We start from the raw sequence: 27,614 nt of genomic DNA, 5'->3' as shown, positions 1-27,614 counted from the left end.
CCTGCAGAGTATCAATACCAAACATTGATACAAAAAGGAAAATGTTATTAACTGTTCAATCTGCACATCGATTGCAATTGGGCCACCCTTTTTACTGTTTCAACTTTCATATTCAGCAAAGCCAACGGAATCATTTACATCCTTTACCTCGTTGACTTGTTAACAAATGAATTAGATCTAAGGGATGACTGCTTCCCACCAAACAACTTGGGCAAACAGCTTTCCCTGTTCTAGCATCAATTTCGCTGTACACGCAAAAGGGATGCAATATAAATAAAAGAAAAAACAAAAGAAACAATCTCCACCATTCACCATTCTGATTAAAATGACATGCTATGCAATTTACAGCTGCTTTTACCACCACATGCATCAACAAGACCCATCCATCATCTTCAGCCAATCCAAGGCAAACCATTCTCAACCCGCAGAATGGTAGTTCCTAAAAAGAAGGTAACTGGAGTATTTACATCATGCAGGATCTCCTTCAAACTGATAGCTAGTTCCAAGGAGCTATTACTTCAGTCGGAAATCACGTCTAAATGCTGTCAGGTTTTGAGTGAATCTGTCGCGATTCTTAGGTTCCAAGTTCCTGTTGACATCCGTCATCAGCTTATCGAAGCACTGTGAAAGGCGTTGTTGCTGGTCCACAGTCTGTAAATTAAACTTGCATCAGATCACTTAAAATAATCACCCATTTTATAAAGCTATTTGGGGCATCCAAAAGAATGAAAGGTTCCAACAAATCAGTGAAGATTTCTAAATGCTAATGGAGCAAAAAGTAGACCGCTCCCCTCAATGTGTTCTTTTATATAATATAAAGCGTACACGCTGAAGGTGATCTACAATATTATGACACTAGCCCAATTTGAACCATAGGAGCAAAACCAAAGAACCAAGCAAATTATGAGAAGGTCCCAACATAAAAAAAAAGGTACCAAAGGCTCTAATGGAATATGGAACTTCAAACAGAGGACTGCTCTAACCTGTGATGCTAATATGTGTGCTCTGAGTTCAGTGAACATCTGTACAAAAAGAAATAAACAAATCAAAATAATAAACAAGCTTAAAGCATAAAGTAGAAAAAAAGTATTATTAAAATAAAAAATAAATGAAGGCACCTGTTCACTGGTCATTATCAGGCTCAATATTGGTCGACTCAGACTCCATTGATTACCAGCATCCTCAAAGAGCATGATCTCAAAAAGTGTCTTCAGTATCTACAGAACAACAAAAAAAAACCTTTAAGTCACAAGCAAATTCAGTATCTATCACAAATAAAATATTATTGTATTACTTTGAAACATTTCAGAATATGGAAAACAGGATTTGACAACAAAACCTGAGGAAACAAATTGGGGCACTCTCCAATATGCCGTGCCAGATTTACTGAAGCTGGTGACGGAGGTGAGTCACCAGATGTAATGTTGTTAAAGTAAAAGGCCGCCAGGCTGTCGATGGCAGAAGCGCACTGCCCAAAGGAGATACTCGTGACATAAATCAGCCCAGATAATGTAAAAGCCAGTACAGTTTCAGTCTATCTACTTCACTAAACATATTATATAATATAGCTTCATCACTCAAGATGGAATATTTGAGACGAACCTGTGTTGATATCCCTGTATCTAGACCTTTCAAGCCAGATTCGAGTGAACTGACAATATGTATGAATGTGTGTGTGTCCAAATTGAGAACAAACTTGATATGGTTGTTGAACAGAACTTCCATATACCCAAAGTACGCCTTCGACAGCTGAAAAAACAATAACTCATTCTCACTAAGGTCAACAGCTGAAAATAATAACTTCACACTAAGGCTACATAAGTACAAGTGAAACCGAAAAAATACAAGTGTCTAGGTGAACAAAACAAGTGTGGTTGACATAAGCCCTGGCTCATTTTGTTCAGATTGCAGGTTACTATGTGACCAAGATTCTGGAAGCATAAGACTTGGACCAAGCAAAAATTATCTTGCATAGAGGTATCAGATGGTAGTTTCCTAGTCCTGGGGTTTAGCTAAATAAATAAATTATTAAGAGAAATTGAGCTATCGATCCATCATAATCAAAAAATGCATAGAAATACACACATAAGGTACTGCTTATTATGGTATTTGCTTATGTTTCAAGAACCAGAGTTTGAACCCCAGCTTGCACCTATGGTATGACTGACGCACTAACACAGCCCTTCTGCATGGGGACCCACAAGCAAAATTGTCAAACACAAAAGTCAATGCCTCAATGGTAAGAGCAAAACCAATTGACCAATTCTGATTAGCGAGCAATTATCTCCTAAATTGATTTGCTTGCATGTTCCTGCCCATGTTCTATGTGAGAGAACTTTGATGCATGGAACTAAGTGTTCTGGGCCTTGCAGCCAGCCCTTGTAGCTGCTCTGCGTTGGATTCCTTGTCCAGCAAGGGTGTGGATTGAGTTGTATATGGTAAGGATACCAGAGGTCGGTTCTGTTTCCATAAGCCGCCCCCTATCTCTACCTATGTTTATACATGTATCATGTAATCCCATAATCAATCTACTATTATACACTGCATACCTTCTTTCACTAAGCACTAAGACAAATTAAAATTGAATTGATATGAATACCTTTCTGAATGCCAATATATCAGACAATGGAACTGAGAGGGTCATCTTCAGAGATATATCAAGGGCATCAGCAAGCGCTCTGTCACCATACAGCTCAAATACACCAAAATTGACATAGTTCCCACACAAAGCTGGAAGTTCCAGGTAAAATGGCAGTCAAAAGAACAATACATAATCACAATAAGATTACAAAATCTTAAGCCCACAAGAAATAAATATATGGTACAACTATTATGAGAAAATAGGTCATAGTAGAATCTTAAAAATGCAAAGAAATCTAAAAATCAAAAAGTAGCCAACATTTACAAGATAAGGACCAAGATATACCCCAGTGTGTAACAAATCCTTGGAAACCATCCAAGAACTGGTGATTCACAAAGTTAGCTTAAATTCTTTGGAATTCGTTACTCATTGCATAAGAAATCAAAAGCCATTTGGGAATGAGAGAGAGAGAGAAGCAGCCCTTTTCAACAGTTTTTCGAAGCATGTACCCTAATGAAACAGCCAGCAAGTTTGCAGTTCAAAATGATAATTCAGCAATCGTAACATCTTTTGTTTTTGGGTTGGGTATGGGGGTTGAACATAAGACTGCGTGAGATCAGGGAGAAGGCGCGGCTGCTGCTGGTGGTGCGGTGGCGCACAGGTGCTAGGGCGACCTGAACGGGCAGAGGGGGGCGCGCCGGGCTAGGGCGGCGGCGCCGGAAAATTAGGGCAGCAGAAGGGTGGGGACACAGGGAACCCTAATCGGTCCCGCCTGATACCATGTAGGGAGGTAATACACTGCACACCCTTGAAGGGGGGGTGGCCTTTCATATATATATATATAGCTGAGAAGGCTTGGAGTACAAGTTATGTACGTACAAACAAGTCAGGCTATACATATCTTAGTCTATCTCTAATAGTCTGGCTCTCTGGCTCTTCGCTTGGATGCATGTGAATATGTGATATGTTGACATGGTAGAAATGTCAAACCCATAGTGTTTTGATGTTATTATGGCAGTGGCATTGTTAGCATTTTTTTATTAGTGGCTCTTAGGCAGATTAGATCAAATTTGTTGCTTTGTTAGTGTTATCAGTTAGACTTGATGACTACAAACACCTAGACGTATCATTAGTTGTAATCAAGCAGGAACCCTAAAAAGCTATCAGAGCCTCAGAGGATGAGCTTATTCTTCCTGCTATATTCCATCTTGCCCCAACTAAATCCATATCAGTGAACTTAGGATAATGAACACTACAATTTATTACAGCAAAGTCTATTACAAAAGCGCCAGCAAATAATCATGTTTCACATTCATGTAATCAGTGATATCGAGCCTTCTGAAATATAGTACTGATGAATGCAACCAGCTATCCACTATCCGGCTGGAACCTATAGTCAACACACCTGAAGTATATCAAATTAGCAGGTCAAATGACATAATGTTTACTCACCCCTTGAAAGAACAGTCAGAGAGATCCATATGCCTTTGTATTTACTTCCATAAATGTCTGTGCCATTAGGAAGCAATAGAATTCGCGACCCGTAAGCCACGATTATTTTGCTAACCTCTCGGAACAACAGGATCCCATTTGGTGATGATGAATCAAACGTCAGTCTTTGAGCTTTGTTCAAAACAAATTCATACATGAACTTGAGCAAGGGTGTAGTGACCTGCATGAGGTGATATTTAGAGTGACTGAAGACAAATTATGAAACCTCAGGTTATGAGTAGCTAAGATAGGCTTAGGCGGCATATTTGAGCAAAAAAATGCAATAGGAGCACACAGATATAAAGCTGTTTCTAAAAACAAAGGCTTATACATAATAAAATCAGGAAGATATGAAGTGAAAAAAAGTTTAATATGTGCAGGGGCATAAAACTGTTTAGAGAACAAATTGGGAACAGATGACAACCGCTGGTTCATCCGTGCAGAGTGAGATGGCTCTCAACAGAAGGGGCATGCGAGATGGATACAACCAGTCAAATAGGAGGCCATATGTCTTGCGGCTGGATCACATCGGTAAATCAGTAAAAATAGGAGCTGTAATACCCTCATAATGAACATGATCAGATAACACACCTGTTGGTGGCAATCGCTATGCCACGTAGATCTCTCATCAAACCAATAAATGCATGCTTAGCAACATCAGTTCGAAAAGCAGCATCAGGAGTTGCCTCCAGGTTAAATGCAACCTAAGGTAAAAAAAAAGAATAAAGATCACATCAAATATTAAAAACTACCAATGTTTCCCTCAAAAGGATTATCTACGCACCTGCTGAAGTGGTTCCATGAAAGTCCTGAATTTCACAGGGCTATCTTCCATGAAGACTAAGGAGCCAAGGATGTAATAGAACGTAGTTCTACTACGTGAACATTTGTATTCTGCTAGAAATGGGAAATTCTCCGGCTGGAAGAATACAATAAGAAAGAATTATCTCTAAACTGAGCGCAGGGATGGAAAATAAATAAAAGCTAGTGGGAAGATTTTACAGAATGATTTGCAATGATGAACTTCACACTCTCCAGCTTAAGCAGCAGCTTTCCAGTCATATAGCTGACTTGGCAAGGAAAAAATGAACTGTCATCACGCAATAAATGAGAAAAGGAAAACTGAAAAAACATAGTCACAACTTTACCCAGTTGCCAGATCAAGGAACAGGGACAGAGTATGATCAATAACATCCTCACTCTGTAACCACAGCAAAGGTCAGCAAAGCTCAAAGATAAAGCTAAAGCCAAAATAAATGAATAGTCACCTCAGCATAGCACTTCAGATTTGTAGCAATTTTCCCAACAATCACATTGAGAAGAATTAAATGGTCACTAAGTCCTAGAAGCTCAGACAATCTTCCATATAACTGCTGCAGCAAAGAAGCACTGGTTTATGGAACCTAACAAGCAGGGACATCTGCCACACTTGGCCAAATATCAGCGAGAACATGTACAGGGAATAAACAGAGGCATAGGCTTGCAAAAATTTTAGCAACCATTGGCACCAGTGCCAAATTTTTGCAGGGCTGGTTCCAGCACAAACCAAAAGAAGCCCATCAAAAGAGAAAATAAAAGAATAGTTGTCTATTAACCTTTGAAGAATGCATCGCTTGGTCTCCTACATATGACCTTCTGAAACCTTGTACAAAGACGAGAATAGCTCGGTCAAGCCTTTGCTTGCTTAATTCTTGATATCTCTGCAAACACAATAAAGTCAGTTAATGTTCACACAATGAACCTGCGACAAGACTACCAATTCCCAGCGGTTTCTCTGCAAACAAAGGTCTGTAATATTTTTGGGTCAAGTATTTATCATAATTTTGAGTAATTAGTCTGTTTGGAATAGGAACAATACTACTGGTAATCTGTTAAGAGTAAAATATACCAAAATACCAGTGTGCTCCCCAAACTTTGAGGTGGGCATCTAGGTCCCTAAACTATTAATATGCATTTTTATGACTCAACATGTTAAATGATCCGCCTTAGGTTCAAAACCAGTGAAATTTTCTGCTGGTGACGTGGAAGCTAACAAGACATGCTATGATGATGTGGGCACTAAGGGTGTGTTTGCTGTGACCCTGGAAAACCTGCCAGGCACAGGGAGGAGCTCCAAGGCGCACGATTTTCTGAGCCTGGGGATTGTTTCCTGGCTGCTCAGCTGCCTGGCAGTCAGAATCCCAACAGGCCCTAAGGCCCTGTTTAGTTACTCACCTAAAATTTTTTTATCCATCCCATCAAATCTTTGGACACATGCATAAAACATTAAATGTAAATAAAAAATAAACCAATTACACAGTTTGGTTGAAAATCGCGAGACGAATCTTTTAAGCCTAGTTACTCCATGATTAGCCTTAAGTGCTACAGTAACCCACATGTGCTAATGATAGATTAATTATACTTAATAGATTTGTCTTGCAGTTTCCTGATGAGCTATGTAATTTATTTTTTTATTAGTTTCTAAAAACTCTTTCCAACATCCTTCCGACACATCCGATGTGACACCCAAAAAATTTTGGTTCTCAATCTAAACAGGGCCTAAGGAAGCGTGAACTAGAGAGGAATGAGGAACAATATGACATTAAGGTCCCACCACAATTTAATGGCATGTGGTGCCCAGCGCTGGCGATGATGTTGACATGATGAGGTGGCAAAATAAGGTGCCATGGATGACAGTACATGGCAAGTGGCAGACTAACAAGGATTGTGAAGGCTTTGGACCTTAGGTGAACCACTTTTAGGGGCATATAAACTGCTAATTGATAGTTTCAGGACCAACATGACACCCACAGACAAGTTTATGGACATCTGGTGTATTCCACTCATTTGTTAAATTGTCCCAGAATATATGATGAATCATATTAGAAAAATGGCCAATCACTCGCTCAATAAAATAATGAAGAGCACCAAAACTGTTCACTAGCAAATAATTGTCAGCAAACATACTGAAAATGATAATAGAAGTTAAGAAAAGCTCAGCAAACAAAAATTGTATCTGATAATATAACATTTAAAAAGGGAAAGCAAAAGGACATCTAGCTGAGTTAAATCGACTCCCCATGAAAGCACATTTTTAGGCAGAGGTTTAAAAAAACCCATCGTCTGTCCCAATGCCAAAGCAAAGGTCTAAGGTGTGGCCCCAGCTGTGGTCGTTCTCACATGGGCTATGGTCCCGCTCCGTATGGGTGGGCCAGGGGTTTGGGATCTTGTTCGGGATCTTGTCATTCTTGAAGAACTTTTATTAATAAACCAAGCCACGACAAAAGAAGTGATATTTTGCACAAATTTTTGAATAAGACGAGTGGTCAAACTTGGTGTCAAAAAAGTCAAACATCTTATAATTTGGGATGGATTGAGTACCTTAGTTGGGATATCACAAATTTAAGTTCCAATGCTCTTCTCAAAACAGAGCTGACAAAAGCTTAGATTTAAAGGCAATTTACAGTTACATGGTGTTTTGTTTCATATTGCCAAACCTAGATAGTACAGCAGTCTGTACTATATCATTGTAGACTTGTAGTATCTTTTGCTATTATGGATCCAAAAAATTCATTAAACTAAATGATGTATCCAAAATTAGAAGTGTCCTTTTGAGCTTTATATCGGCTGTTAAAAGCATCCTTATGGTTATGAAACATGCTGACCGTAAGGCCCGCAAAAACCTAACAACCCAATGTGGATGCACAAATATAAATGAACTCTATAGCGGTAAGTCAGGCCTTGTTTAGTTACACCCAAAATCCAAAAACTTTTCAAAACCCTAAACCCTAAACCCTAAACGAAAGTGCTACAGTATCCAAATCCAAAAAGTTTTTGGATCTAAACAAGGCCTGAATCCAGCAAGTAAAAGAAACACCATTTCCTATAATGTAGGGTGCTTGCTTTTGGAACAAACAATAATAAGTCAAAAGTTCAAAAGCCATCTTGAACTGTAGTTTGCATTAATTGCGTAGCGATTCCCATAACTGTGTGTGGGCTGGACACCAGAAGGAAAACTAATAACAATGTTGAGTATATGAGTATAGGCCCATGAGGCTAGGCCCATGAGGCCCATGTGTATGACACTATATTCCTAACCCTCTAAGGTTAGCCAAGTTATGGAAAATTACAACTCTAACAAACAAGAATGTCATTTCTGCCATTCTGATCAAATTCATACAATTCCGATGGGAAAATGAGGGGAAGGTGCCCACAGAAAAATGGTAGTTATATGTAACGAAAAAGTTCAAACTAACACATTTTGCACTACTACAATTCCAATTTTCCAAATTGATAAATGAGTTTATATTGTGTTACTGGCAAAATACTAAAGCTGTTAGCTAGTTAAAGTTCAGCAACAACTGTCACAGTAAGAGAATTTCCGACACTAGACATGCACTTACTTTCTACATTAACAAATAATTCTCAGTGGAATTATTCAACCTGCGAATACACTAGCTGATTATTCATGTTAAGTGGATAAATCATTTTCATCTAACCTGAGCATGCGCTCCTGTATCAGTCATACTTATCAACTGCAATACACGGGCAGAGAGTTCTGCATCAATTAACTCTTGTGTATCTTGGCTGCAGAAGATGGAAAATCTCATCCATGAAAAGCATATAAAGAACAAAGTTTACAAAACTAGAAAAAAAATATATTGCTCACCTAGCACCTGTTACCTGCCTAACTTTGACAATGGCCGCAATTATGTGAACCATCCATGCGATTTGGCCTTCAATGACAGACAGCTCATCAGCATCACCAGGAGCTGGTAATCTGGACCTTTCCTGTAGTAGATATTAATTTTTAACAGAAATATATTAAAAAAAAACTGTGTGAAACAACACAAACATACCGTATAAGCTTGCAGAAGAGGTTCCATGATGTTTATGATGTACAGACTACTACTTTGGTACTGCAACTCATTGAAAGAAAAGAAGAATCAGGTACTGTAATATGAAACATTGTAGGAAAATATTATATTCTGAAGTCAAAAAAATAATAAGGGGTCTCATTTATCCAATTGGTAGGAAGATTACTTATATTTTTTGCTGATTTAATTAACTACAAATTATCCATAAAGTTAACACATACAAATTGGAGGCAAATTAGATCCAGATTCAGAAAATTTTTATTTAGCACCATTTTCCCTAATAAGGTGGAACAGAGCATATCTTTTACAGGAAGATCACAAACTAATCAATTAAAGATTTATTAAAGGATCTTATTCCCTATTTTATTCAAAGAAGAGAACCAGATGAATAGTTTTTTATTTTAAACACTAAAAACCAAAATTAGTTAACAGAAACCTGGAATCTGCAAAGGAAGGGAAGAAACTCCAGCTGGTCCTGGAGAACTTCCACACTATCCAAAGGATTTTCCAGTGAGTTGTCAGCAAGGATGGCCTGAGATGTGTAGAAACAACAAATGATAAGAATGGTAAATAAATAAACAAATAAATAATTATTTAGACAGAAATAGGAGTAGAAGCATTTGGTATGAATATACCTGAACAGAATTAATTCTAGAAGTGATAAAACCCTCTGTGATCTTGGGAACAGTTTTATCAAGAAGACTTGGTGTTTCGCCTTTCAAGTAAGGCACAGATGTCACCAGCCTTGACCAAAGACTTAGAAGATAGTAGACACTGTTGCTGGCCCACTACAGAAAGAATAATCAATAGTCATAAGCCTCACCATACTTCAGAAAACAAATGGCCAGAAGTTAAGCAATAAGAATTAAGACAAACCTGCCATGACAACAAGGATCTAGTTGTAAATTCAGCTACTAGACCAATCCACTCACCATAAAACTCAACATTCAGAAGCTCTGCCAGCTGCACAGCACAATAACTTAACTAACATATAATGATAAAAGGGCTCATTTCTAGCATAGGCTAGTCAATTATAATGAAAAATATTGCAACTCCATCGGCAGAAGATCTACACACATGAAGTTATTTATCTAGTATTTATTGTCAACGAATGACAACAGTCAAATATAAATCGAATCATCTGGTAAATGTTGTTGATAATTCTGAGGATGTCAAAAAAAATAACAGAAAAAGAAAAGGAACAAGCAAAGAACAGTTTGATTGATTCTGCTTTAATATGATCAATAAATATAAGGTACATAGTTGTAACAGAAGAAATTTCCAAATAAAAAATAGGTGTGGGTGTGAGTCCTCACACTTTTTTAACAATATATTTCATAATGTAATGCCTTAATAAATTCATTATTTTGCACTTCAAACCACACCAGGGGGTATTCACACATTTTTGGATAAAATGGGGTTATTTAGGTAATATTTTGATTTTTTTTTCTATGAAGTTTAATCATAAGAAATGACAATACCAAAAAAAACATTGCTAGTTGGTATTGACAACATTTGGAAAAATAAAACTAGAATAGCCTCCCAGTTAAGAACAGTAACTTTGGTACGAAGTGCCCATGAGGCAACGGGGGTTCAGAAACAAAGGTCCCAAAAACAATGTCAAGCATAACACTTAACACATTTCCTCATACATGAGGTGGGCATAGGAGTAACTGCTATTGGCAAAGAAGAGAAGGATTGTCAATATATTGTGCCTGTTCCATCATTCCAGTGATGTTTTTATATGGCTACTAAATAAACAGCAACACTAAACAATAGCAGTCATGCCAAGTAGTTGCACATACTAATATATTAACATAACCAATTAACTGGTTATTTTCATTGGTATAAAACTAAAAGATTAAGAAAAAATACAAAAAAAAACAACAACAACAATCAATTTCAGAAGGGTGCCAATTCTCTTATTATACTAGGAGCCTGGACATTATGGTTGCACCACAATAGGTGTGTGTTTGATGGGGCATCTCCTAACCTGGCTAGAGCCTAGAGATCTGCTGCTAGCTAATGATGGGCTGCATTTGTGAGGTTTGACAGAAGCGCAAGGCATTTCTTACCTCTTTGCGCTTCAGCTGGACAATAGTAGAGTTTAGGTCATGGTTGCTGTTTTTCTCTGTAATAGGCGTGTATGGCTAATTTGAAACCTGGTTGTGTTGTGTGTTGTGTGTTTGTAAGGGCTCTTACCCCTTTGACATGTATAATAAATAAATAAATAAAAACTACCAAGCAACACAAAAGAAGACACAAATACTCTGTTAGTCTATTTCATATCACATGCTAAAATGAAAACAGATAATCGTTAGAGAAAAAATGAAAACAGATAAAGAGAATATTTGTTGCCAAAACACCAATAAACCAAGTAGGGTGATTCTTCATTCAAGTAACAAGATTGCAATTTATTCACGTCCTTATAAAAAATTTAAAGTATGTTTTAAACTCTAAACCATCGTAATTTCACTGCTATGAAATAATGAAACTCAAGCTATGTCCATAGCGAAAAAGGAACAGGATTGCAACCTGGTAATTCACTTTGAAACGTCCCAAAAGACGGCAGAACTCATGGTAATTATCATGATCAGCAAGTCCTGCAAATTGGAAACCAATAAATCGCATAACTATTTTGCCTGCGTCAGTGCATCAAGAAACTTATCTACTTGGTAAGAGTAGCAACTGTAAACAGACTTATCTGCTAACAAGTTTGCATTCTCTTACAATACACAATGTGGTTGTGGCAGTCAAGTTATCCGATTAACAGAAAACAAGATTATTACTTCATGTACAATGTCTTCAATAGAGACCATTATGCTTTTATTTTAGCAAAAGAGACTATTATATTCTCATTAATTTGTGAAAATTGTGAGGAACAAAACCAGCATCAAATACAAATTCACAATGAAAAATCTTTGTGTAGTAAACCTTGGCCAGTTAGAAGTATCTCCTTGGTGCCTAGCATCAGATGAGAAAGAAACTGGGACCTTGCAGGATCCTCCACAAAAATACTGCGCCTGACAGAAGCAAGTCGCACCAGACACTCCAAAGCCTGGAAAAATCGAAGGGTTTGCACATATAAGTACAGAAGGAAAAGGAAGAGAAAAAATATACGAAAGGTTAAATACAGGTATAACGTAAGGCACTAGCCAGAATAAATTTCTAAAGAAGAGAGAAGTCAATGTTAAAATTACTAACAAGGGACCAAAGAACATACATCTAAGAGAATAGGGCAAACATTATTAAAAAAAATTCTTGCTGCTGCATGTCGCAGCAAAAATTTACAGTTCTTGAGCAAGAAAAAACCCACTAAGAATACCAAAATAGCAGGCTGCCAGGTTGCATTAATGACCAAGCCACCTCAGAAGAAGGTAAATAGTGATTGGTCTTCAAAAGGTAATATAGTGACCGGTCTGTAACAGGATACTAGAAATACACTGAACCAACCATAAACAGAATATTATACTTTAATAACTTTGCTAACATGCTAGAGAAAATGTCGTTCCGGATCCATTCTTCGCAGGTTTACCGAGGGCATAAAACTGTCATAATTATGTGCACACGAACATGAACATCACAAGGTAACTCTTTTCGAACACGTGGAACAAAACAAAACTCTCTTGAATTATGAATTACCCAAATCACCATGTCAGTGTATACCTCTTTTGAAACTCGTATGTCATTGACTTTGTAGTAATCAAAGAAGATTTGGAGTGTGGAAGGATCTTGAAGAAGAGGCCTCCAAGATGCAGGAAGCTGCACCAAAATAAAATATCCAATTATTGAATAAAAGGAAGAGATTAAGTGTGGTGCAATGACAGGTTAATCAAACCTATGAAGCTAATAATCGTGTAACTGATATACCTGCACTGTTCCAAATTCTTCAGAGCTTTCATCCACCGGAGAACCAACAAAGTCAAATGATAAGCACTTTAATGCAAGGTCAAGAGGAATATGTCCAAATTCATCCGGAGCTGAAGTTTAAGAAGGGAAAATATTAAGAATTGCAATAATCTGCTGGGAAAAAATGCCAACTAGACATCTTGCGCATACCTTCACTCTTTAGTTGATTAAGTGAGGTTAATGAAATTTGGAAGATCTGCAGAAGAAATTGGTCCTTGAATGAACTCGCAATTTTCCTATGAAGCGTCAAAGGCATCGCAGGGTTTGGCTATATGATAAATCAACATATAAACATCAAATTAAAACGGGTATGATAATTCAAATGTACTAAAAAATGAAGTCGGAAATAAAAGCTTGATTTCGGGTGAAGTTAAATATATGAACCGAAAAGCACAAGGTCAGACTGTAAATGTATACACTAGTATATTACTCCCTCCATCCCAAATTATAAGGCATTCCAAGAATCTTGGAGAGTTAAAGCATCTCAAGTTTGACCAAAATTATAGAAGATCAAGTGGATATACTATGAAAATATAATAACATAATTAATAAAGAACCTCATGATACTTAGTTGGTATCATAAATATTATTATTTTATCATATAAATTTGGTCAAACTTGAGATATTTTGCCTCTCCAAGATTCTTGGAATGACTTATAATTTGGGATGGAGAGAGTACATACTAAGAAAACTCTTCATTCAAGAGAGGTGTTCCTTTAGGAGGAGGGGGGGGACACAGAAAGAGAGAGAGAGAGCAAGTATGGAGACCACTACAGTTGTTTACCTCCATATTAACCAAGTAACATTGTGTTACTCTTCATGTTAGGTAGGAAACAAGCATATTGGAACTATCTCAAGCAGTAAGACACACAAGGTCTTCACAACAGACACAATTATATATGACAAACAGAAGTACACTCAGAAGCAGAAAAAAAACCTTTTGCATGTCCATTTGTATACATGTTAATAAGCCAATCACACATAGACATACTTAATATCCCTGCTTCTTAGTACTAACATTAAGATTATACATGATGACATGATGTTCATTTGCATGGTTCTAGGCGCAACTGGTTTTGCATGAATTCACTCCACAAGATAGTGTCTATGTTGATCAGCTGTGTTTGTGCATAGTCAGCATTATGTATGGTGGTCAAAACAACATTTTCATATTTTTTTGCTATGACGGTATGTCCACGCAACATGAGCAAACAACACAATTTGCAGCCTGGTAGAACCAACCAATCAACATTATTTTTGAAGCAACACTGAGTTAAACTTTAATCTATCCATGTTTGAATCAAAATACGACCCAAAATCAAAAGGAAACTATAACCTAAGCATATACTGAACAAATAATTGTGTCTCACCTGATTCATTTCTGCAACGAGATTGTTTAGTATCTTCAAGCCTATGAAATAATGATCCTGAGATGCCTGAAATGATGTAGGCACAACCAACAAAGATAAGAAAAATGCATCACGTCGCATGCAAAAGAACTTGGAACCAAAAGTATACCACCTCCGGTCACAAAGACATGTCACTTTGAACACATGGTCTCCAAAATTGCATTTACAAGACCAGTACAATTGTAATATTATGGAAGTTATTCCCATGACAAACCTAAACATACAATATGCATGGTCCCAAGGACAAATATTTCAGAAATTAAAATCTACTGTCAATTGAAATTTTAGAAATTTGACTGCAGGCATGTGCAAATGACATCTGGCGACAGGAGGGAGTATTATATTGCCACAACTGCTTCATTACAAATTTCATTAAACAGATTCGCTTTAGTAATTACTAATGTAGCAAAACAGTAAAGATGCCTATGTTTTAGCTCAAACACAAAAGTTAAACTCTCTTGTTACTCCATTCCTCCTCTACAAATGATTGAGGTTTCTAAGGCGTTGTGGCACCCAGTGCCATTGAGGTGTGCCTGGACACATAGGTGCTGCCACGTGCAGGTCCTACTAGTGTTACTGTTCGCAGGAACAGTAACCTAGCCTTATAGCCAGTGTGTCTAATTGTTATCTTTAGTTAGTTAGGAATTAGAAGATTGAATAGCAAGGATAAGATTAGTTCAGATCTCAGGGGTTTGTTACCAGTAGAGATAAGATTATATTTGAACTGTTAGGGCTATGCTAGCTTTATAAAAGGAGCAGCTGGCAACCATGGGGAAAGCAAAAAAAAGAACATCAATCTATTAGGCTTAGCCCCCTTCTACCCATGCTGTTGTGCTCCGGCTGCCAGCTACTGGCTGCCTGGCTTAGGGCCATCCAGATCAAGGTTCATGACAGGTGCCATCTAGTCAATGCCTAGGAAATATAGTATAACTAGAACCATGTAGCATTTAATTGTTGCCTCATAAATCATGCAAATGATGTTTTAACAGACAGAACAGTTCATTTACAAGTAATGTTCTCCTGTTTAGAGGGCAAGATAGATGTTCTCAAATCGCTATGCAACTGTGCATACTATCACTGTAACAGACCATTAATCTGGGAGAGACTCTTACGTTGTTATTAACTGGTCCTTAACTATAGACTTACAAACTGGTGGAAGAAAAAAAAAACTAAACAAATTTAGAGAACAATAGAAGAGATATTTGTTGGTGTACGATAACAACCTATCTAGCACACATTATCTTAATATGTGCATGTGAGATAAAAAAACATTTATGGGAAAACAGTGGGGGTCTATATAAAAGATGACAAAAGGGATGCAGAAGGTATAGACGTATATAGTATAATGAGCAACAGTGTGACTGTTGTGGAAAGTTTACAATAACCTCAGCAAAACTGAAAGGAAATATTTTTCTTTTTCCGTGAGATGAGGGTTCCATTAGCAAACAAGAAGCCTAGTTTGAATAGTTATGGCAACAGTACATCACCGATTGGATCAAGTTACTCCATAAAGTATTATAATTTTAACCTACATAAATAGCATAGAAAAAATTCTTATCTAAGTTTCAACTGAAATAGCAACTTCCAAATTTTACTAGCATATTTAGCACAGGATCTTACAACCTGCTTACCAAATGGAACTTAGACCACTAAAATGGATATCACCAGGAATACAAAATTGAAACAACAGATTCTCTGATAAATTACTAACATTATCAGAGTTCTTAATCGTACCGCTCAAGTGCTCAATGATTTCTACCAAGGCTTTAGGTCTTATAAACATGAAGTCATGAACAAATTCATGTATGACCTCTATGCATGTAAGAACAACATGGGTCCAGTGGGGTGGAAACAGTCTGTATTTTCCTTACAAGTTACATTTCTCTGTGTTCAAAAGGTTAAAAAGTTCAAACTCACTGGATCCATGTGTATAGAAACAGGAATGGTGTATGCAGATTTATTTGGTGCAAATAGTTGTCTTGTGTGTGAAGTTCAATTAATTTCAAAAACAAGTTTCACTCATCAAACTGGCAAGGTCTTATGTGATGACAGAACTCTTAAATACATGACAAGCAATCAGAGAATTCTTATCTCAACACATACAGCATGCAAACATACTTACAAGACCTAAGAAATCAGTCGCTTCCTTGACAGTCTCTCTGAATCTGTCATCATCAAACCATCCAAATTTTGTAATTCGACAAACCAGCTGAATTAGGGACACAATGACAAAGTTCTGCAATTTAGGCCCCCTTGTGGCAAGATAGTTTATGACATAATTCCCTTCACACAGATTACAAAAAAGGTTAGGCATAAATAAGCAACAAGAGATATACAAAAGCAGGTAAGGAAGGAACAGACACAAATACTAATTTCATCTATGATGATGCATAAAGAACGATAAATGGAAATAGTTATCTTTCCAGCAACGTCACAAAAGCAGACAAAGAAAACTTAAGGAGAATAGGAAACTATATAATTTACAATCTTTAGATATGTCGCGAGTATAAGGAAATGAGTCGACAAGAAATAACAAAAGCTTATTGAAAATTACATTGGGACTATGCTGTATGATTGCATGCTGCATAAGTCACAGGCTCACAGCTCGTATTTATTCAACATATAGAGACATAAATGCTAAAGAAGATGCAACTGAACAAAAGCAACACAGCTAAATTTGATAAACATAAAGGGATTTTAATGCTAAAATGTCACATGGATGCAACAGAACAGAAACAATAAAACCTTAACTATAGATGATGCCATGAAACAAGTGTAGAGAAAGAAACATTACGTATATCGAGACGGAGATTCAAAGAAAGACTGCGGTCGGAAACTTGCTTGAGCAAGCTTGAACTCGCCAGCATCAGGGCATATGGAGTTGAGGCATTGTCCAATATGTATTGGCACTGCGAAATGTACTCGCTGTTCTCTGAGAAGCACTTGAGGGTGCTTTCCGCATGCGCTCTCTCAGCCGAGTCTCTAGAATTATAAAGCTTTTCACACAACACCTCTAATTGCGCTAGGCTCTCCATTGATGACATGAAAATGAAGCTTCGAGTTTGCAGTTGACCAAGTATCCAAGATTAATATGCCACCAGGTTCTGAATTAATATCCACAAATTTGCATGAACGCTTGTCACAAGCACCGAATTAATACATTAGGTATTCGGTTGAATAGGAAACTTGAGCTTAGAAGCTAAAATATGTGATTCTAGCATAGGATGAAGGATTGTCACAGTACATTCATATTATTACAGGAGAGAAATATTTGAACAAAAGAGTTTTCTCATGACAGTCTTTTCAATGACGCTTAATCAAAGACACAAGACACAATATAAACAGCTAACTAACGCTTATATCGCCAATACCAGCCACAATTCAGCCTGGGTTACAGTGATCTGCAAGAATGGAAATGCCAAACTTAGCGACGGCCAAACCAGCAAAACAATAGCATAATAACAAAACAATGATTGCTTTCCACTTGATGACACATAAAAACATAGTTACAACAATCTACGTCATACCATAATAATCAGCTAACAATAGCTGCATTTGCTGAGCCATTGTATTTTGTTAGTTCATGCAAAAAATGATAAAATCTGCACAGGTACTGCACAGCATAGGTAAAAGACTATTTATAGCGACTTAACAGGTATCACATAACACAAGAAAAAGGGATAAAGCGACACATAACGCAGGAAAAAAAAAGATCAAAGCGAGTTATGTGCTGCACTTTATAAGACAGTCTACTTGATAGGGCTCCCCTACATTCCGGCATACATATAAACACATAGCACAACAAACAATGAGTTGATCAAAAAATACATGCTGCATTCCCCTAAACACTAGATAGCCTATCATCAGAGATCAGGTTGCATGACATGGAAATCGCTCTAGGATGATGCTCATCCCAGGGGTGGAACCATGCATGGAAACGGCTCCAGGATGATGCTCATCCCAGGGGCAGGGGCGGATCCAGTAAACGGACATGGGTGTACACATGTACACCCAATAATTTTTGCAAAAACTTCGAAGATAGAGGCTTGTCAAATAGCTAAATAGCTTTAGGTTAGGGTTTCGGTGCTCAGCGTCGCACAGCATAAGAGAAGGGAGGTGAAGGGGTGGGTGCTCGTCGCCGGGCGCCGGCAAGACACCAACGAAAGCCTCAGCACCTGGCTTAGGGCGGCGGCGGCCCATCAGTCGTCTGAGAGCGAAAGGGGAGCGCGAGAGAGAGAGGGAACGAGGACGGATGTGGGGGCGATCAGATCCGAATACAGATAGCCAAATAGCTTAGCTTAGGGTTCGTGTGCTCAGTTTGGCACAGGAAGGAAGGGATGAGAAGCGACAGGCATACCTTGTGCGGTGGATGCGTGCTCGTCGCCGGCAAAGCGCGGGACGAAGACCTGAGATGCTAGGCGAAGGGCGGCGGCGGTCGCCCTAGTTGTCGCTCAGACGCTCACGCAAGGTGAACGGGAGAAGAAAGACAGCAAACAGGAGTGAACGCGCACGGGACCATTTCTTCCGGGGCTCTTTTACAGCTAACTTTTCTGCGCGCTAATGGGCCGATGGCTCTCTTTCCTTTCTCCAGGTTTTCTTAGGGCCTTGGGGGAGAGTCAGAGCGGCCCATTAAACTGGTTTAGCACTGTTTGTGTTTGATGAGGAAAAATTCCACCTAACCTCCCTCAACAATTATGTGTCCGATTTAGAGGGTGTTTAGAATTGTTCTGCTCTGCTCCATGTTTTTCAGTTCCACTCTATAGTTTTTAGTTAAACGGTTTAGCTCCAATCGAGAAAAAATAGTAGAGTTATGAAAGCACCTAAAAAGATACTCTACAAACTCCAGTGTTTTATAGAGCTGCCCCACGGTGGAGTTTGTGGAGCAGTCCCAAACATCCCCTTAACTTCCTCAACTAGAAATTTAGATTTTTATACTTCTCTAACTAACTCTTAAAACCATTCAATTATCTTCTGAGCGATTTTAGCTAGTGTGGTATCATGTTAGTCATGCTATGTGGGGCTACATCATCCATGAAAAATATAAACAAATATAAACCGGACTATCTCGATAGTTTTAGAAGGTCAATTAGACTTTATATAGAATTAAAGAGATAACTCTTAGGAACTATCGTAATATTTCTCTGAAAAAATATGCATCAAAAATACAGAAATCTAATTTAATATTATAAAAAATCATAAAAATATTTTAACTTATATGAGACCAGTTTTAGATTTGTCTTAAAACCATGTTATATTTTTTTCTTTCTTGCTTGCTTCGATTTTTTTTTGAATCTTATATGGTCTCTTAAAATTTTAAAATAGGACAAATATGAAATGAAGAATGCAAACTAAGACAAATCCTTATAGACCGCAGCATGAATCAACGCACAATCCGTCATGCAAATTACAAAAAAAAAATGCTCAAAAGCAATGTCTTGCTTAACCATAGATATGTGCATGGAAAATTAGAAATAAAAACTATATAATTCAAGTTCTAATTGCATAGTAACAATATGTATAACGTGGTTTAGCTTTATAGCAACATATTGTCTTCTTCACGAGACATCACGACGATAACGTGTGCAGACTCATTGGACCTTTTGGTGTGTCACTTCTCAGACTCCCAAAACAATGCATGTAACTTGGGCAACAATATCCATGGCCTTGTTTAATTTCAATTTTTTTTGGGAAAACAACATTGTAGCACTTTCGTCATGGAGTAACTAGGCTTAAAAGATTCGTCTCGCGATTTATAGACAAACTGTGTAATTAGTTTTTATTTTTATCTATATTTAGTACTTCATGCATATACCGCAAGATTCAATGTGACAGAAAATCTTAAAAAGTTTTAGATTTTAGGGTGAACTAAACAAGAGTATGGTTCGTCATCACCATCATAGATCTGTGCATGTACCGGGAGCACATGATCGATAAGGAAGGCAATTTGGACGGGCATAGGATGTTGGACTGCATATGTTTCCAAAAACCATTGTGTACATTATGGTGCCTAGCGGCTAGCTTAGAAAAAGATAGAGTGTTTTAAGATAAATAAGAAATTGGTTTCATATTTTTCGAGTTACAACAAAATTTCTATGATTTTTAATATTTATAAATTAAAATGTAGTACTCTTAAATACTTATTTGTTTCCAGATAATTTAGAATTTTTACAAAAAAATATTAGTATTTTTTATAAAGTCTATATGACCTCTATGAAGTATCGATTAAGTCCTAATTACTCTCCTCATGGCGCTATGTTAGCCAAGGCCTTGTTTAGTTCCAAAAGTTTTTGCAAAATCGACACTGTAGCACTTTCGTTTGTATTTGACAAAAATTATCCAATCGTAGACTAACTATGCTCAAAAGATTCGTCTCGTTAATTTCAATCAAACTGCACAATTAGTTTTTATTTTCTTCTATATTTAATACTCCATGCATGCGTCTAAATATTCGATGTGGCGGAGAATCTAAAAAATTTTGCAATTTTTTTTAAGAACTAAACAAGGCCCAAACCAGTTTCTAAAATCGCTCATAGAGGTAAATTGTACAATGTTAAGAGCTGGAGTCTAGAATCTGGTTTTGTAATTGTGTGCAATAAATCTGACTTACTCAGTAGTTGAGGAAGGTCATATGGACTTTTTTGCTTGATAAAGCTTCATCTTTTCTAACGATTTCACCTTAAAAAGCTAGAGATGGCTTCAGCTTTCTAGTAAAGAATTGACATCTCCCCGTTGTAGCTTTCTCTTGTAGAGCCATTTTTCAACCTAGTACTCGTATTTTCTAGAGGTTTTTCCAAGAAGCTAAAAAAGCCAAAGCTAACCTTTTTAGAAGCCCTGACAAAGCGAGCCTTATTCTTTTCCATTTCTTTTTTGGTCCTCTATGGCAATATAGTTTTTCTCATGTGCAAACCAATTTCACTTCGTAATTTGTTATTGATAAGAATACTACTATTTTTATTTTATGCTTATAGCTATTAAACTATGGTTTGGATGAAAAGCTTCTGCAACCCCTAGGTAGTACTTGTTTTATCCATTATCTAAAAAAAAGGTAGTACTTGTTTTACTTGGTTGTGTGGGTACACTATCACTGACTTTAGACGCCAGCCATAGGGTTGAACGTTGGTGTTAATGGTAAAAATGAAATGTTTCGACACCATGAAAACACTATCGACATAGCATCTCTATCTCTATCTCTATCTCTGTCTCTATCTCTATCTCTATCTTTATCTCTTTCTATGTCTCTATTTCTATCTATATAACTCAAAATATAAAGAAAATCCGTCTACCCGACTGTAGTGAATACTCACACCAAAAGTTCTCGCCCCGCCATGGTGAAACCTCTCTCGAATAAATTCTTGCCTTGATATTGTGCACCTAAAAATGGCAACTAGGCGGGGCGAGGTCAAATGTTGTATCCGTGGACTCGCATCCGAAAACCCAAAAACGAAACCTGAACCCACCCCGACAGATTCCATGGAACCTGGGAACTTGGATGGACCGGCAACAGGGGTGAGCATGGGGTGGTGGCCTAACCATTAGAGTTAGGGGCGAGCGATGAACCAACAGGACCGGAGGCGAAGAGCTACAGCGTGTGGTGTTGTGGCGGTGTGGACTGCTGGTGGAGGCGCATATCTACGTCTACTCATCCTCGACCTAGGGGGCAGTATCACATAGAGCCTGTTTGGTTCCCTTCTCATCCCAACCAGGCCAGCTCTAGGGAGCCAGGCTGCCTTTGGCCTCGCCGAATGTATGCAGGAAGCTTAGTTTGGTTGCATGCATATGTAGAGCTAGGCTCGGATTAGATGTTGTTTGGTTGCAAGTACGAAGGTAAGCTATATGAGATAAAAATATTATAAGAGTATGATTATAATTTGTATTTGTGTACGAATACATTATTACAGGTCTTATTTTATCTAATTATATCTTAATCAACTTTAAAGTACACTAATATCACTTGATATTTACTAATCACACACTAATACACCGTTAGCCACGTAAACGGCTGCATATGCCCAGCCTGGCTGGCTAGGAACGGCCGATTCGGGCGTTCCTCCTCGGCATGGCTGAGGGCTCATTTTTGCATGCTCACAGTCTGACCCAAAGCTACATGCAGGCAACCAAACAGGGCTACGCTGCATCTCAAGATGCATATATGGTCTCATGAAGGCAACCAAATAGGGCTTTGTTTAGTTCACCTCGAAAACCAAAAACTTTTCAAGATTCCTCGTCACATCAAATCTTGTAGCACATGCATGAAGCATTAGATATAGACGAAAATAAAAACTAATTGCACAGTTTGTCTGTAAATCACGAGATGAATCTTTTGAGTCTAGTTAGTCTATAATTGGATAATATTTATCAAATAAAAACAAAAATACTACAGTGCCGAAATCCGAAATTTTTTCGAAACTAAACAAGGCCTAGACCATAGGAGATGGCGAGCCAGGACCACAGGGCGCGGCGATTAGTGGAAGGTTGCAGGGGCATCGAGAGAATAGCCGACGGCGCAGGGTGAAGACGTGCCAATACGCAGTTCGAAGATGTGGTGATGGCGCGATGTTGTGTGCCCCAGCACTCGTGCGGTTGAGAGTGGGTAAAAAGCCAAGAGGAGAGAATAGAGGAGTCCATCAATGATTTTTTTTTTAAATATAGCTAGGGCTGTAAATCCTTAATTGGGCCAATTATGATGGGCTTTTTTTTTGCAGCAGGCTGCTTAAACTTCGGGTCCTGCACCCATGGGCCGTGGGAGAAAAACAAAACCCGACGACACACCCCATTTTGGGGAAAAACATATGGCCATGCAAAAAATGGAAAAAAAAATAGGTTGGACCCAATAGCATGTGGGTTTGCTCATAAAGTTGTTAGGGCCATCGTTGATCATTTTTAATTTCTCCTACCAAATAGAAACTTATGAAACAATACAGCAGAGCTCAGAAAAGATCGAAGAACGCAACAAGATTTTCTCTCTCTCCTCTTTCAATGTGTTTGACTGGCACGAGCCAGCAAGTCAATTAACAGTGCTCTAATCAAGACTTAGAGGCCATACACTGCAACAAGTTTTTGCTGCTTTGGCCCTGCAGTGAGCGTGACATCCCACCACCGGAGACATCGCGGCTCGTCGACAACCTCTGCTTGCCATCGGTGCTCCTGTCACCGTCGTCACTGGCCCATACCGCTTGCCTCTCCTTCGACTTGCTCATCTCCTTACTCACCTGCACGGAAGATAGTACTGTCATTACCGTCTAGGTTTCAACATTGAAAATAGAACTATAGAAGCATGCAAGTTTCATGTCTGAACATGTTTGCAACTCAACAGGGCCGGGGATGAGATCTTTAGAACTACAAATTGCAATAGCAATGGCATAACGTGTCCAATGGGTAAAGCAAATACCCGCTCGTGACAACTGACAACACCTACAAAATACTATCATTTTCACCCTCGATACACTATGAGTGCAATTTTCAATTCATACCCGCAATGCTTGCATTATAAGTAAAGAAACTTAAGAAAATAAAAGGTTAAAGTATATATCACACATCTAGTTAGTTACCACATATTATCTGAATGAACCAAAAAATTAAGACTCAGTTGTTAAATATATTATTAATTTAACGACTAAACATATAGATACCTAGTTGTATGGAATGTTCCTCTTATTTCTAGCCTCGATAGTCATCTACGGCTGTGATTTGGATTATGGTGAAGAACTAACGAGAATCACTTCTCTATTTACAATATAAGCTACTAGAAGCTAAAAAATCAGCTCCCCACAGCGTCCCACTAATTCATGTTCAATTGCCTCTAAAATCACTTCAAATTTAATTCTCACATATTCCCCACCTTACTCCCCCTAGAGTTAGGCCTCATGAAAGAGAACTCTACCAAACTGACCTGTTACTTGTTCATCGTCAACAAAATAAAATCTCATTTTAAAGAATAATTACAAAGTTTAGTAAAATATATACAATATAAGTACTCCCTCTATTTTTAAATGATAAGTTAGTTGTTTTGACTTTTTTGGGTACATGTATCTAGTAGATATAATATAAAAATAAAAATATGCCTAGATAGATAGCAAAATTAATGTATAAAAAAATCAAAGCCACCTTTTGGAATGTATGGAGTATTACTAATTATCCATAATAAGTAACATGAAATCCATTTTAATAACAAATTTATTTAAAAAGATGTAAACTTACTGATTGTTTGATTTAGACCTTGTTTAGTTCTGAATTTTTTTTGGATTTCGGTATTATAGCATTTTCGTTTTTATTTGACAAAAATTGTTCAATTATGAACTAACTAGGCTCAAAACATTTATCTCGTGATTTACAGAGTTTTTGTTTTCGTCTATATTTAATACTCCATGCATATGCTCCAAAATTCGATGTAACAAAAAATCTTTAAAAGTTTTTGGTTTTGGGTGAACTAAACAGGCCTTGTGCTAAGCGAGATTTATTTTTCTTTTGGGCAGGGAAGTAGTAAAATAACAACTGCGTGTCAAGTGCCAATGTGCCATCACATTCAGCGGGCCTGCGGGGCTAGGTCGACTAGCTTACCATGAAGCAGAATCCGGAGAGGCCCAGGTCCGATTCCAGGCCCGCCGACCCGTTGGGCCTCGGCCGTTTCGCCGTCGACGTCGAACCCCGCCTCTCGACGCCTTTAAACGACGACGACGGCGTCGCTTGCGGACCCTTGCTTCTTCCAGCGGCAGGCGTCGGCCGCAACGGCGACGACGACACCGACGGCGGCAGCGAGGTGCTGGGTGCCTGGGCCCTGCGGCCCGTCGTCGGAAGCCCGCCGAAGAAGCCGGCGTCGTCCAGGTCGTCCTGGAACATGTCCACGAACACCTGCTGCAGCTCCTCGAAGGTCTCCTGCACACGTTGGCATCAATTCGGTTAGCGCGCGGATCTCGACGCGCGAGGGACGGCTCCAGATCATCAGCGGCGGGGGCTTTACCGTTGGCGTGGCCTGGCTCATCATGTCGGCCATCTCTCCGAGGAAGTCGCCCATCCCCGACAGCTGCGGACGGGGACGATGCAAAGCGAAGAAAGAAATCCGTCAGCAATCGGATTCCCCTGACCAAATCCCCCCAGGAAAATTAGAGTATGATGAGATCGAGTTGGGCCGAGTAGTTTACGTCAGCCTCGTCGTCGTCGCTGTCGTAGACGCCGACGTCGTAGAGGAGCCGCTTGTTGGAGTCGGAGAGCACTGAACATTCGATCGGCATGGAATGTGAGGAATTCGCGTTTGCGCGGCGGCTAAGCCCTAAGCTATTAATGATCGATCAATGGAGGAGGAGGAGGAGGAGCAGGGGAGAGGGAGGGGGAGACGGGAAGTGATCACCGGAGTAGGCGCCCTGGATCTCCTGGAACCGCTCCTTGGCCTCCTCCATGCGCGCCGGCGAGCTGCCGGACGCCGAGCACCTGTCCGGATGCCATATCTGCATGCGTGCGCGATCAGAATCAGGTGAAAAATAAATGAATAAATTCAGCGAAGGATCCTCGATTCGGAGCGGTTGGTTGGAAGAAGAGGAGACGAGCAGCATTGATTAGATTGAAACTCGAAGGGGAAAAACGTACCATGGCGAGCCGCCGGTACGCGACCCTGAGCTCGGCGTCGGTGCACTCCCTGTTGAGCCCGAGCACGGCGTAGAGGTCGGCGGCGCCAGGAGCCGAAGCTTCTTCGTCCTGGTCCTGGATGTTGCCGCAGTGACTTGTAGCAGCCATGTCGGCTGGCGCCGGCGCGCGCAGAGGCTGCTGCTCTGCTCGACGGCTCAGCTCTGTTCGGGAGCCGCGGGCGGGGGTTTGCAGAGTGGCGTGCAGGAGAGAGAGAGAGAGAGAGAGAAGGGGGGGCAAAAGGGGGCCCGGCCAGAAGGAAACAAACAGGGGCCAGGAGAGGAGAGGCGAGGAGGCGCGCGAGGAGGCCGGTCGTGCAAGTTGCTTGGGTGGCGCTGCGCTTCCACGCGAAACGCGAAGGCTCCAGAACCGGGACCGGACACCGACGCCTGCTTGTGTGGTTTTAAAGACGAAAAGTGTGTGGTCACATCACCACCTGTTAATTAACATTAGTTATTATGCTAACGCTAACAAAGATATTTACCGTAGTGAAAAAGGGCATGCATGATTCGGAAAAGACCAGAAACACAGGTACGGCTTTCGCACAAGTGAGCTTGTTATTAGGAGAGAAAAACACAACTTAGCAGTAAACGAACAGAAAACATTGTCCATCGAGATCACTGGAATCGGATTATGGAGTAGTACTAGTGGTAATTAACAATCGTCCTGTGGACGGGGGCCCGTTTCTGGAAGGATCCTCGTTTGGGCAAGTTGTTATTAGTGGGACGACTGTGGCGACCGCGTATGATTATGCCGACCGCGTGCTTTGCCGGGCTTGATCGAGGCCTTGTGGCCTTGTTTAGTTCTAAAATTTTCCAAAACTCTTCAAAATTTTACGTTATATTGAATCTTTAAACATATTTATAGAATACTAAATAAAAATAAAAATATTAATTAATTGTATAATTTACCTTTCTAGACGAATCTTGTAAGCATAGTTAGTCCATAATTAAATAATACTTATTAAATACAAATGAAATTGCTCCAATAGTCTAATCTAAATTTTTTCACTAACTAAACAAGACCTTAGTCTAAAATTCTTTTTCTATTACATCGATTTTTTGATGCATGTATAGAGCATTAGATATAGAAAAAATAATCAATTATATATTTTGTCTATAATTTACAAGATAACTTTTTTAGCTTAGTTAATTTATAAGTAGATAATAGTTATTAAATATAAACGAAATGAAAGTGCTATGGCAGTTGAATTTAAAATTTTTCGTAAACTGAAGAAGGCTTAATTAATCCACGAGCTGATTGATGATCGAATCGAACCGAGGCGGAAGGGACAGGGACGGTTACTCGGGCCTTGTTTAGTTGAAAAGTTTTCGGCACTGTAGCACTTTCGTTTGTTTGTGACAAATATTATCTAATTATGGACTAACTAGAATCAAAAGATTCATCTCGTGATTTCTAGCTAAACTGTATAATTAGTTTTTGTTTTCGTCTATATTTAATGTTTCATGCATGTGCCACAAGATTCGATGTGATGGGGAGTTTTGAAAACTTAAACAAGGCCTCGGTGAGGGCGTGATGACTCGTGACGAGGGCCTTTGTTTAGTTCATCCTGAAAACCAAAAAGTTTTCAAGATTTCCCGTCACATCAAATCTTGTGGCACATTCATGAAACATTAAATATAAACGAAAACAAAAACTAATTATACAGTTTAGCTGTAAATCACGAGACGAATCTTTTGATCCTAGTTAGTCCATGATTATATAATATTTATCACAAACAAACAAAAGTGC

General features: G+C 38.9%; 2 protein-coding genes across 7 annotated transcripts; both read right to left on the bottom strand.

The window, feature by feature from the left end:
• On the bottom strand, nt 68-18,774 carry LOC8077302 (exportin-7-A). 6 transcript variants are annotated; one of them, XM_021448776.1, is made up of 30 exons: nt 18,604-18,774; nt 17,601-17,647; nt 17,041-17,350; nt 16,369-16,529; nt 14,208-14,273; nt 12,988-13,105; nt 12,799-12,908; nt 12,595-12,690; nt 11,863-11,986; nt 11,464-11,531; nt 9,805-9,891; nt 9,564-9,716; nt 9,365-9,460; nt 8,911-8,970; nt 8,721-8,842; nt 8,551-8,638; nt 5,668-5,772; nt 5,341-5,445; nt 5,221-5,273; nt 5,075-5,138; nt 4,857-4,991; nt 4,664-4,776; nt 4,497-4,590; nt 4,034-4,253; nt 2,600-2,730; nt 1,603-1,749; nt 1,340-1,468; nt 1,119-1,217; nt 984-1,022; nt 152-651 (listed from the first exon to the last, which is right to left on the bottom strand). In XM_021448776.1, the coding sequence occupies exons 3-30, from the start codon at nt 17,288-17,290 to the stop codon at nt 514-516; spliced, it is 3,171 nt and encodes a 1,056-aa protein (XP_021304451.1). In that variant the 5' UTR covers nt 17,291-17,350; nt 17,601-17,647; nt 18,604-18,774; the 3' UTR covers nt 152-513. The 6 variants fall into 6 exon arrangements, with proteins under 6 accessions (XP_021304450.1, XP_021304451.1, XP_021304452.1 ...); XM_021448777.1 differs by having other exon boundaries at nt 17,618-17,647; XM_021448775.1 differs by having other exon boundaries at nt 68-651; nt 17,041-17,647.
• On the bottom strand, nt 23,083-26,241 carry LOC8065454 (dnaJ homolog subfamily B member 6). The gene is made up of 6 exons (XM_002436591.2): nt 25,827-26,241; nt 25,591-25,687; nt 25,385-25,455; nt 25,204-25,266; nt 24,804-25,118; nt 23,083-23,455 (listed from the first exon to the last, which is right to left on the bottom strand). The coding sequence occupies exons 1-6, from the start codon at nt 25,971-25,973 to the stop codon at nt 23,270-23,272; spliced, it is 879 nt and encodes a 292-aa protein (XP_002436636.1). The 5' UTR covers nt 25,974-26,241; the 3' UTR covers nt 23,083-23,269.

This window comes from Sorghum bicolor, chromosome 10 (assembly GCF_000003195.3).
Source record: "Sorghum bicolor cultivar BTx623 chromosome 10, Sorghum_bicolor_NCBIv3, whole genome shotgun sequence".
In the NCBI taxonomy this organism is placed as follows: Eukaryota; Viridiplantae; Streptophyta; class Magnoliopsida; order Poales; family Poaceae; genus Sorghum; species Sorghum bicolor.
Note: the sequence above shows the minus strand (reverse complement) of the source record. Positions and strands in the feature narration are given on the sequence as shown.

What these genes read in the sequence shown, in the direction of transcription:
- LOC8077302 (XM_021448775.1), bottom strand. Translation starts at nt 17,290, where the DNA reads ATGTCATCAATGGAGAGCCTAGCGCAATTAGAGGTGTTGTGTGAAAAG. An exon ending in CGACTGATTTCTTAGGTCTT is followed by an intron (nt 14,274 to 16,368) that starts GTAAGTATGTTT and finishes ACATCATTTCAG; the next exon opens with GCATCTCAGGATCATTATTT. An exon ending in TCTGACTGTTCTTTCAAGGG is followed by an intron (nt 2,731 to 4,033) that starts GTGAGTAAACAT and finishes TGGAACTTCCAG; the next exon opens with CTTTGTGTGGGAACTATGTC.
- LOC8065454 (XM_002436591.2), bottom strand. Translation starts at nt 25,973, where the DNA reads ATGGCTGCTACAAGTCACTGCGGCAACATCCAGGACCAGGACGAAGAA. An exon ending in GCGACGACGACGAGGCTGAC is followed by an intron (nt 25,267 to 25,384) that starts GTAAACTACTCG and finishes CCCCGTCCGCAG; the next exon opens with CTGTCGGGGATGGGCGACTT. An exon ending in TCTCCGGATTCTGCTTCATG is followed by an intron (nt 23,456 to 24,803) that starts GTAAGCTAGTCG and finishes TCTTCCGTGCAG; the next exon opens with GTGAGTAAGGAGATGAGCAA.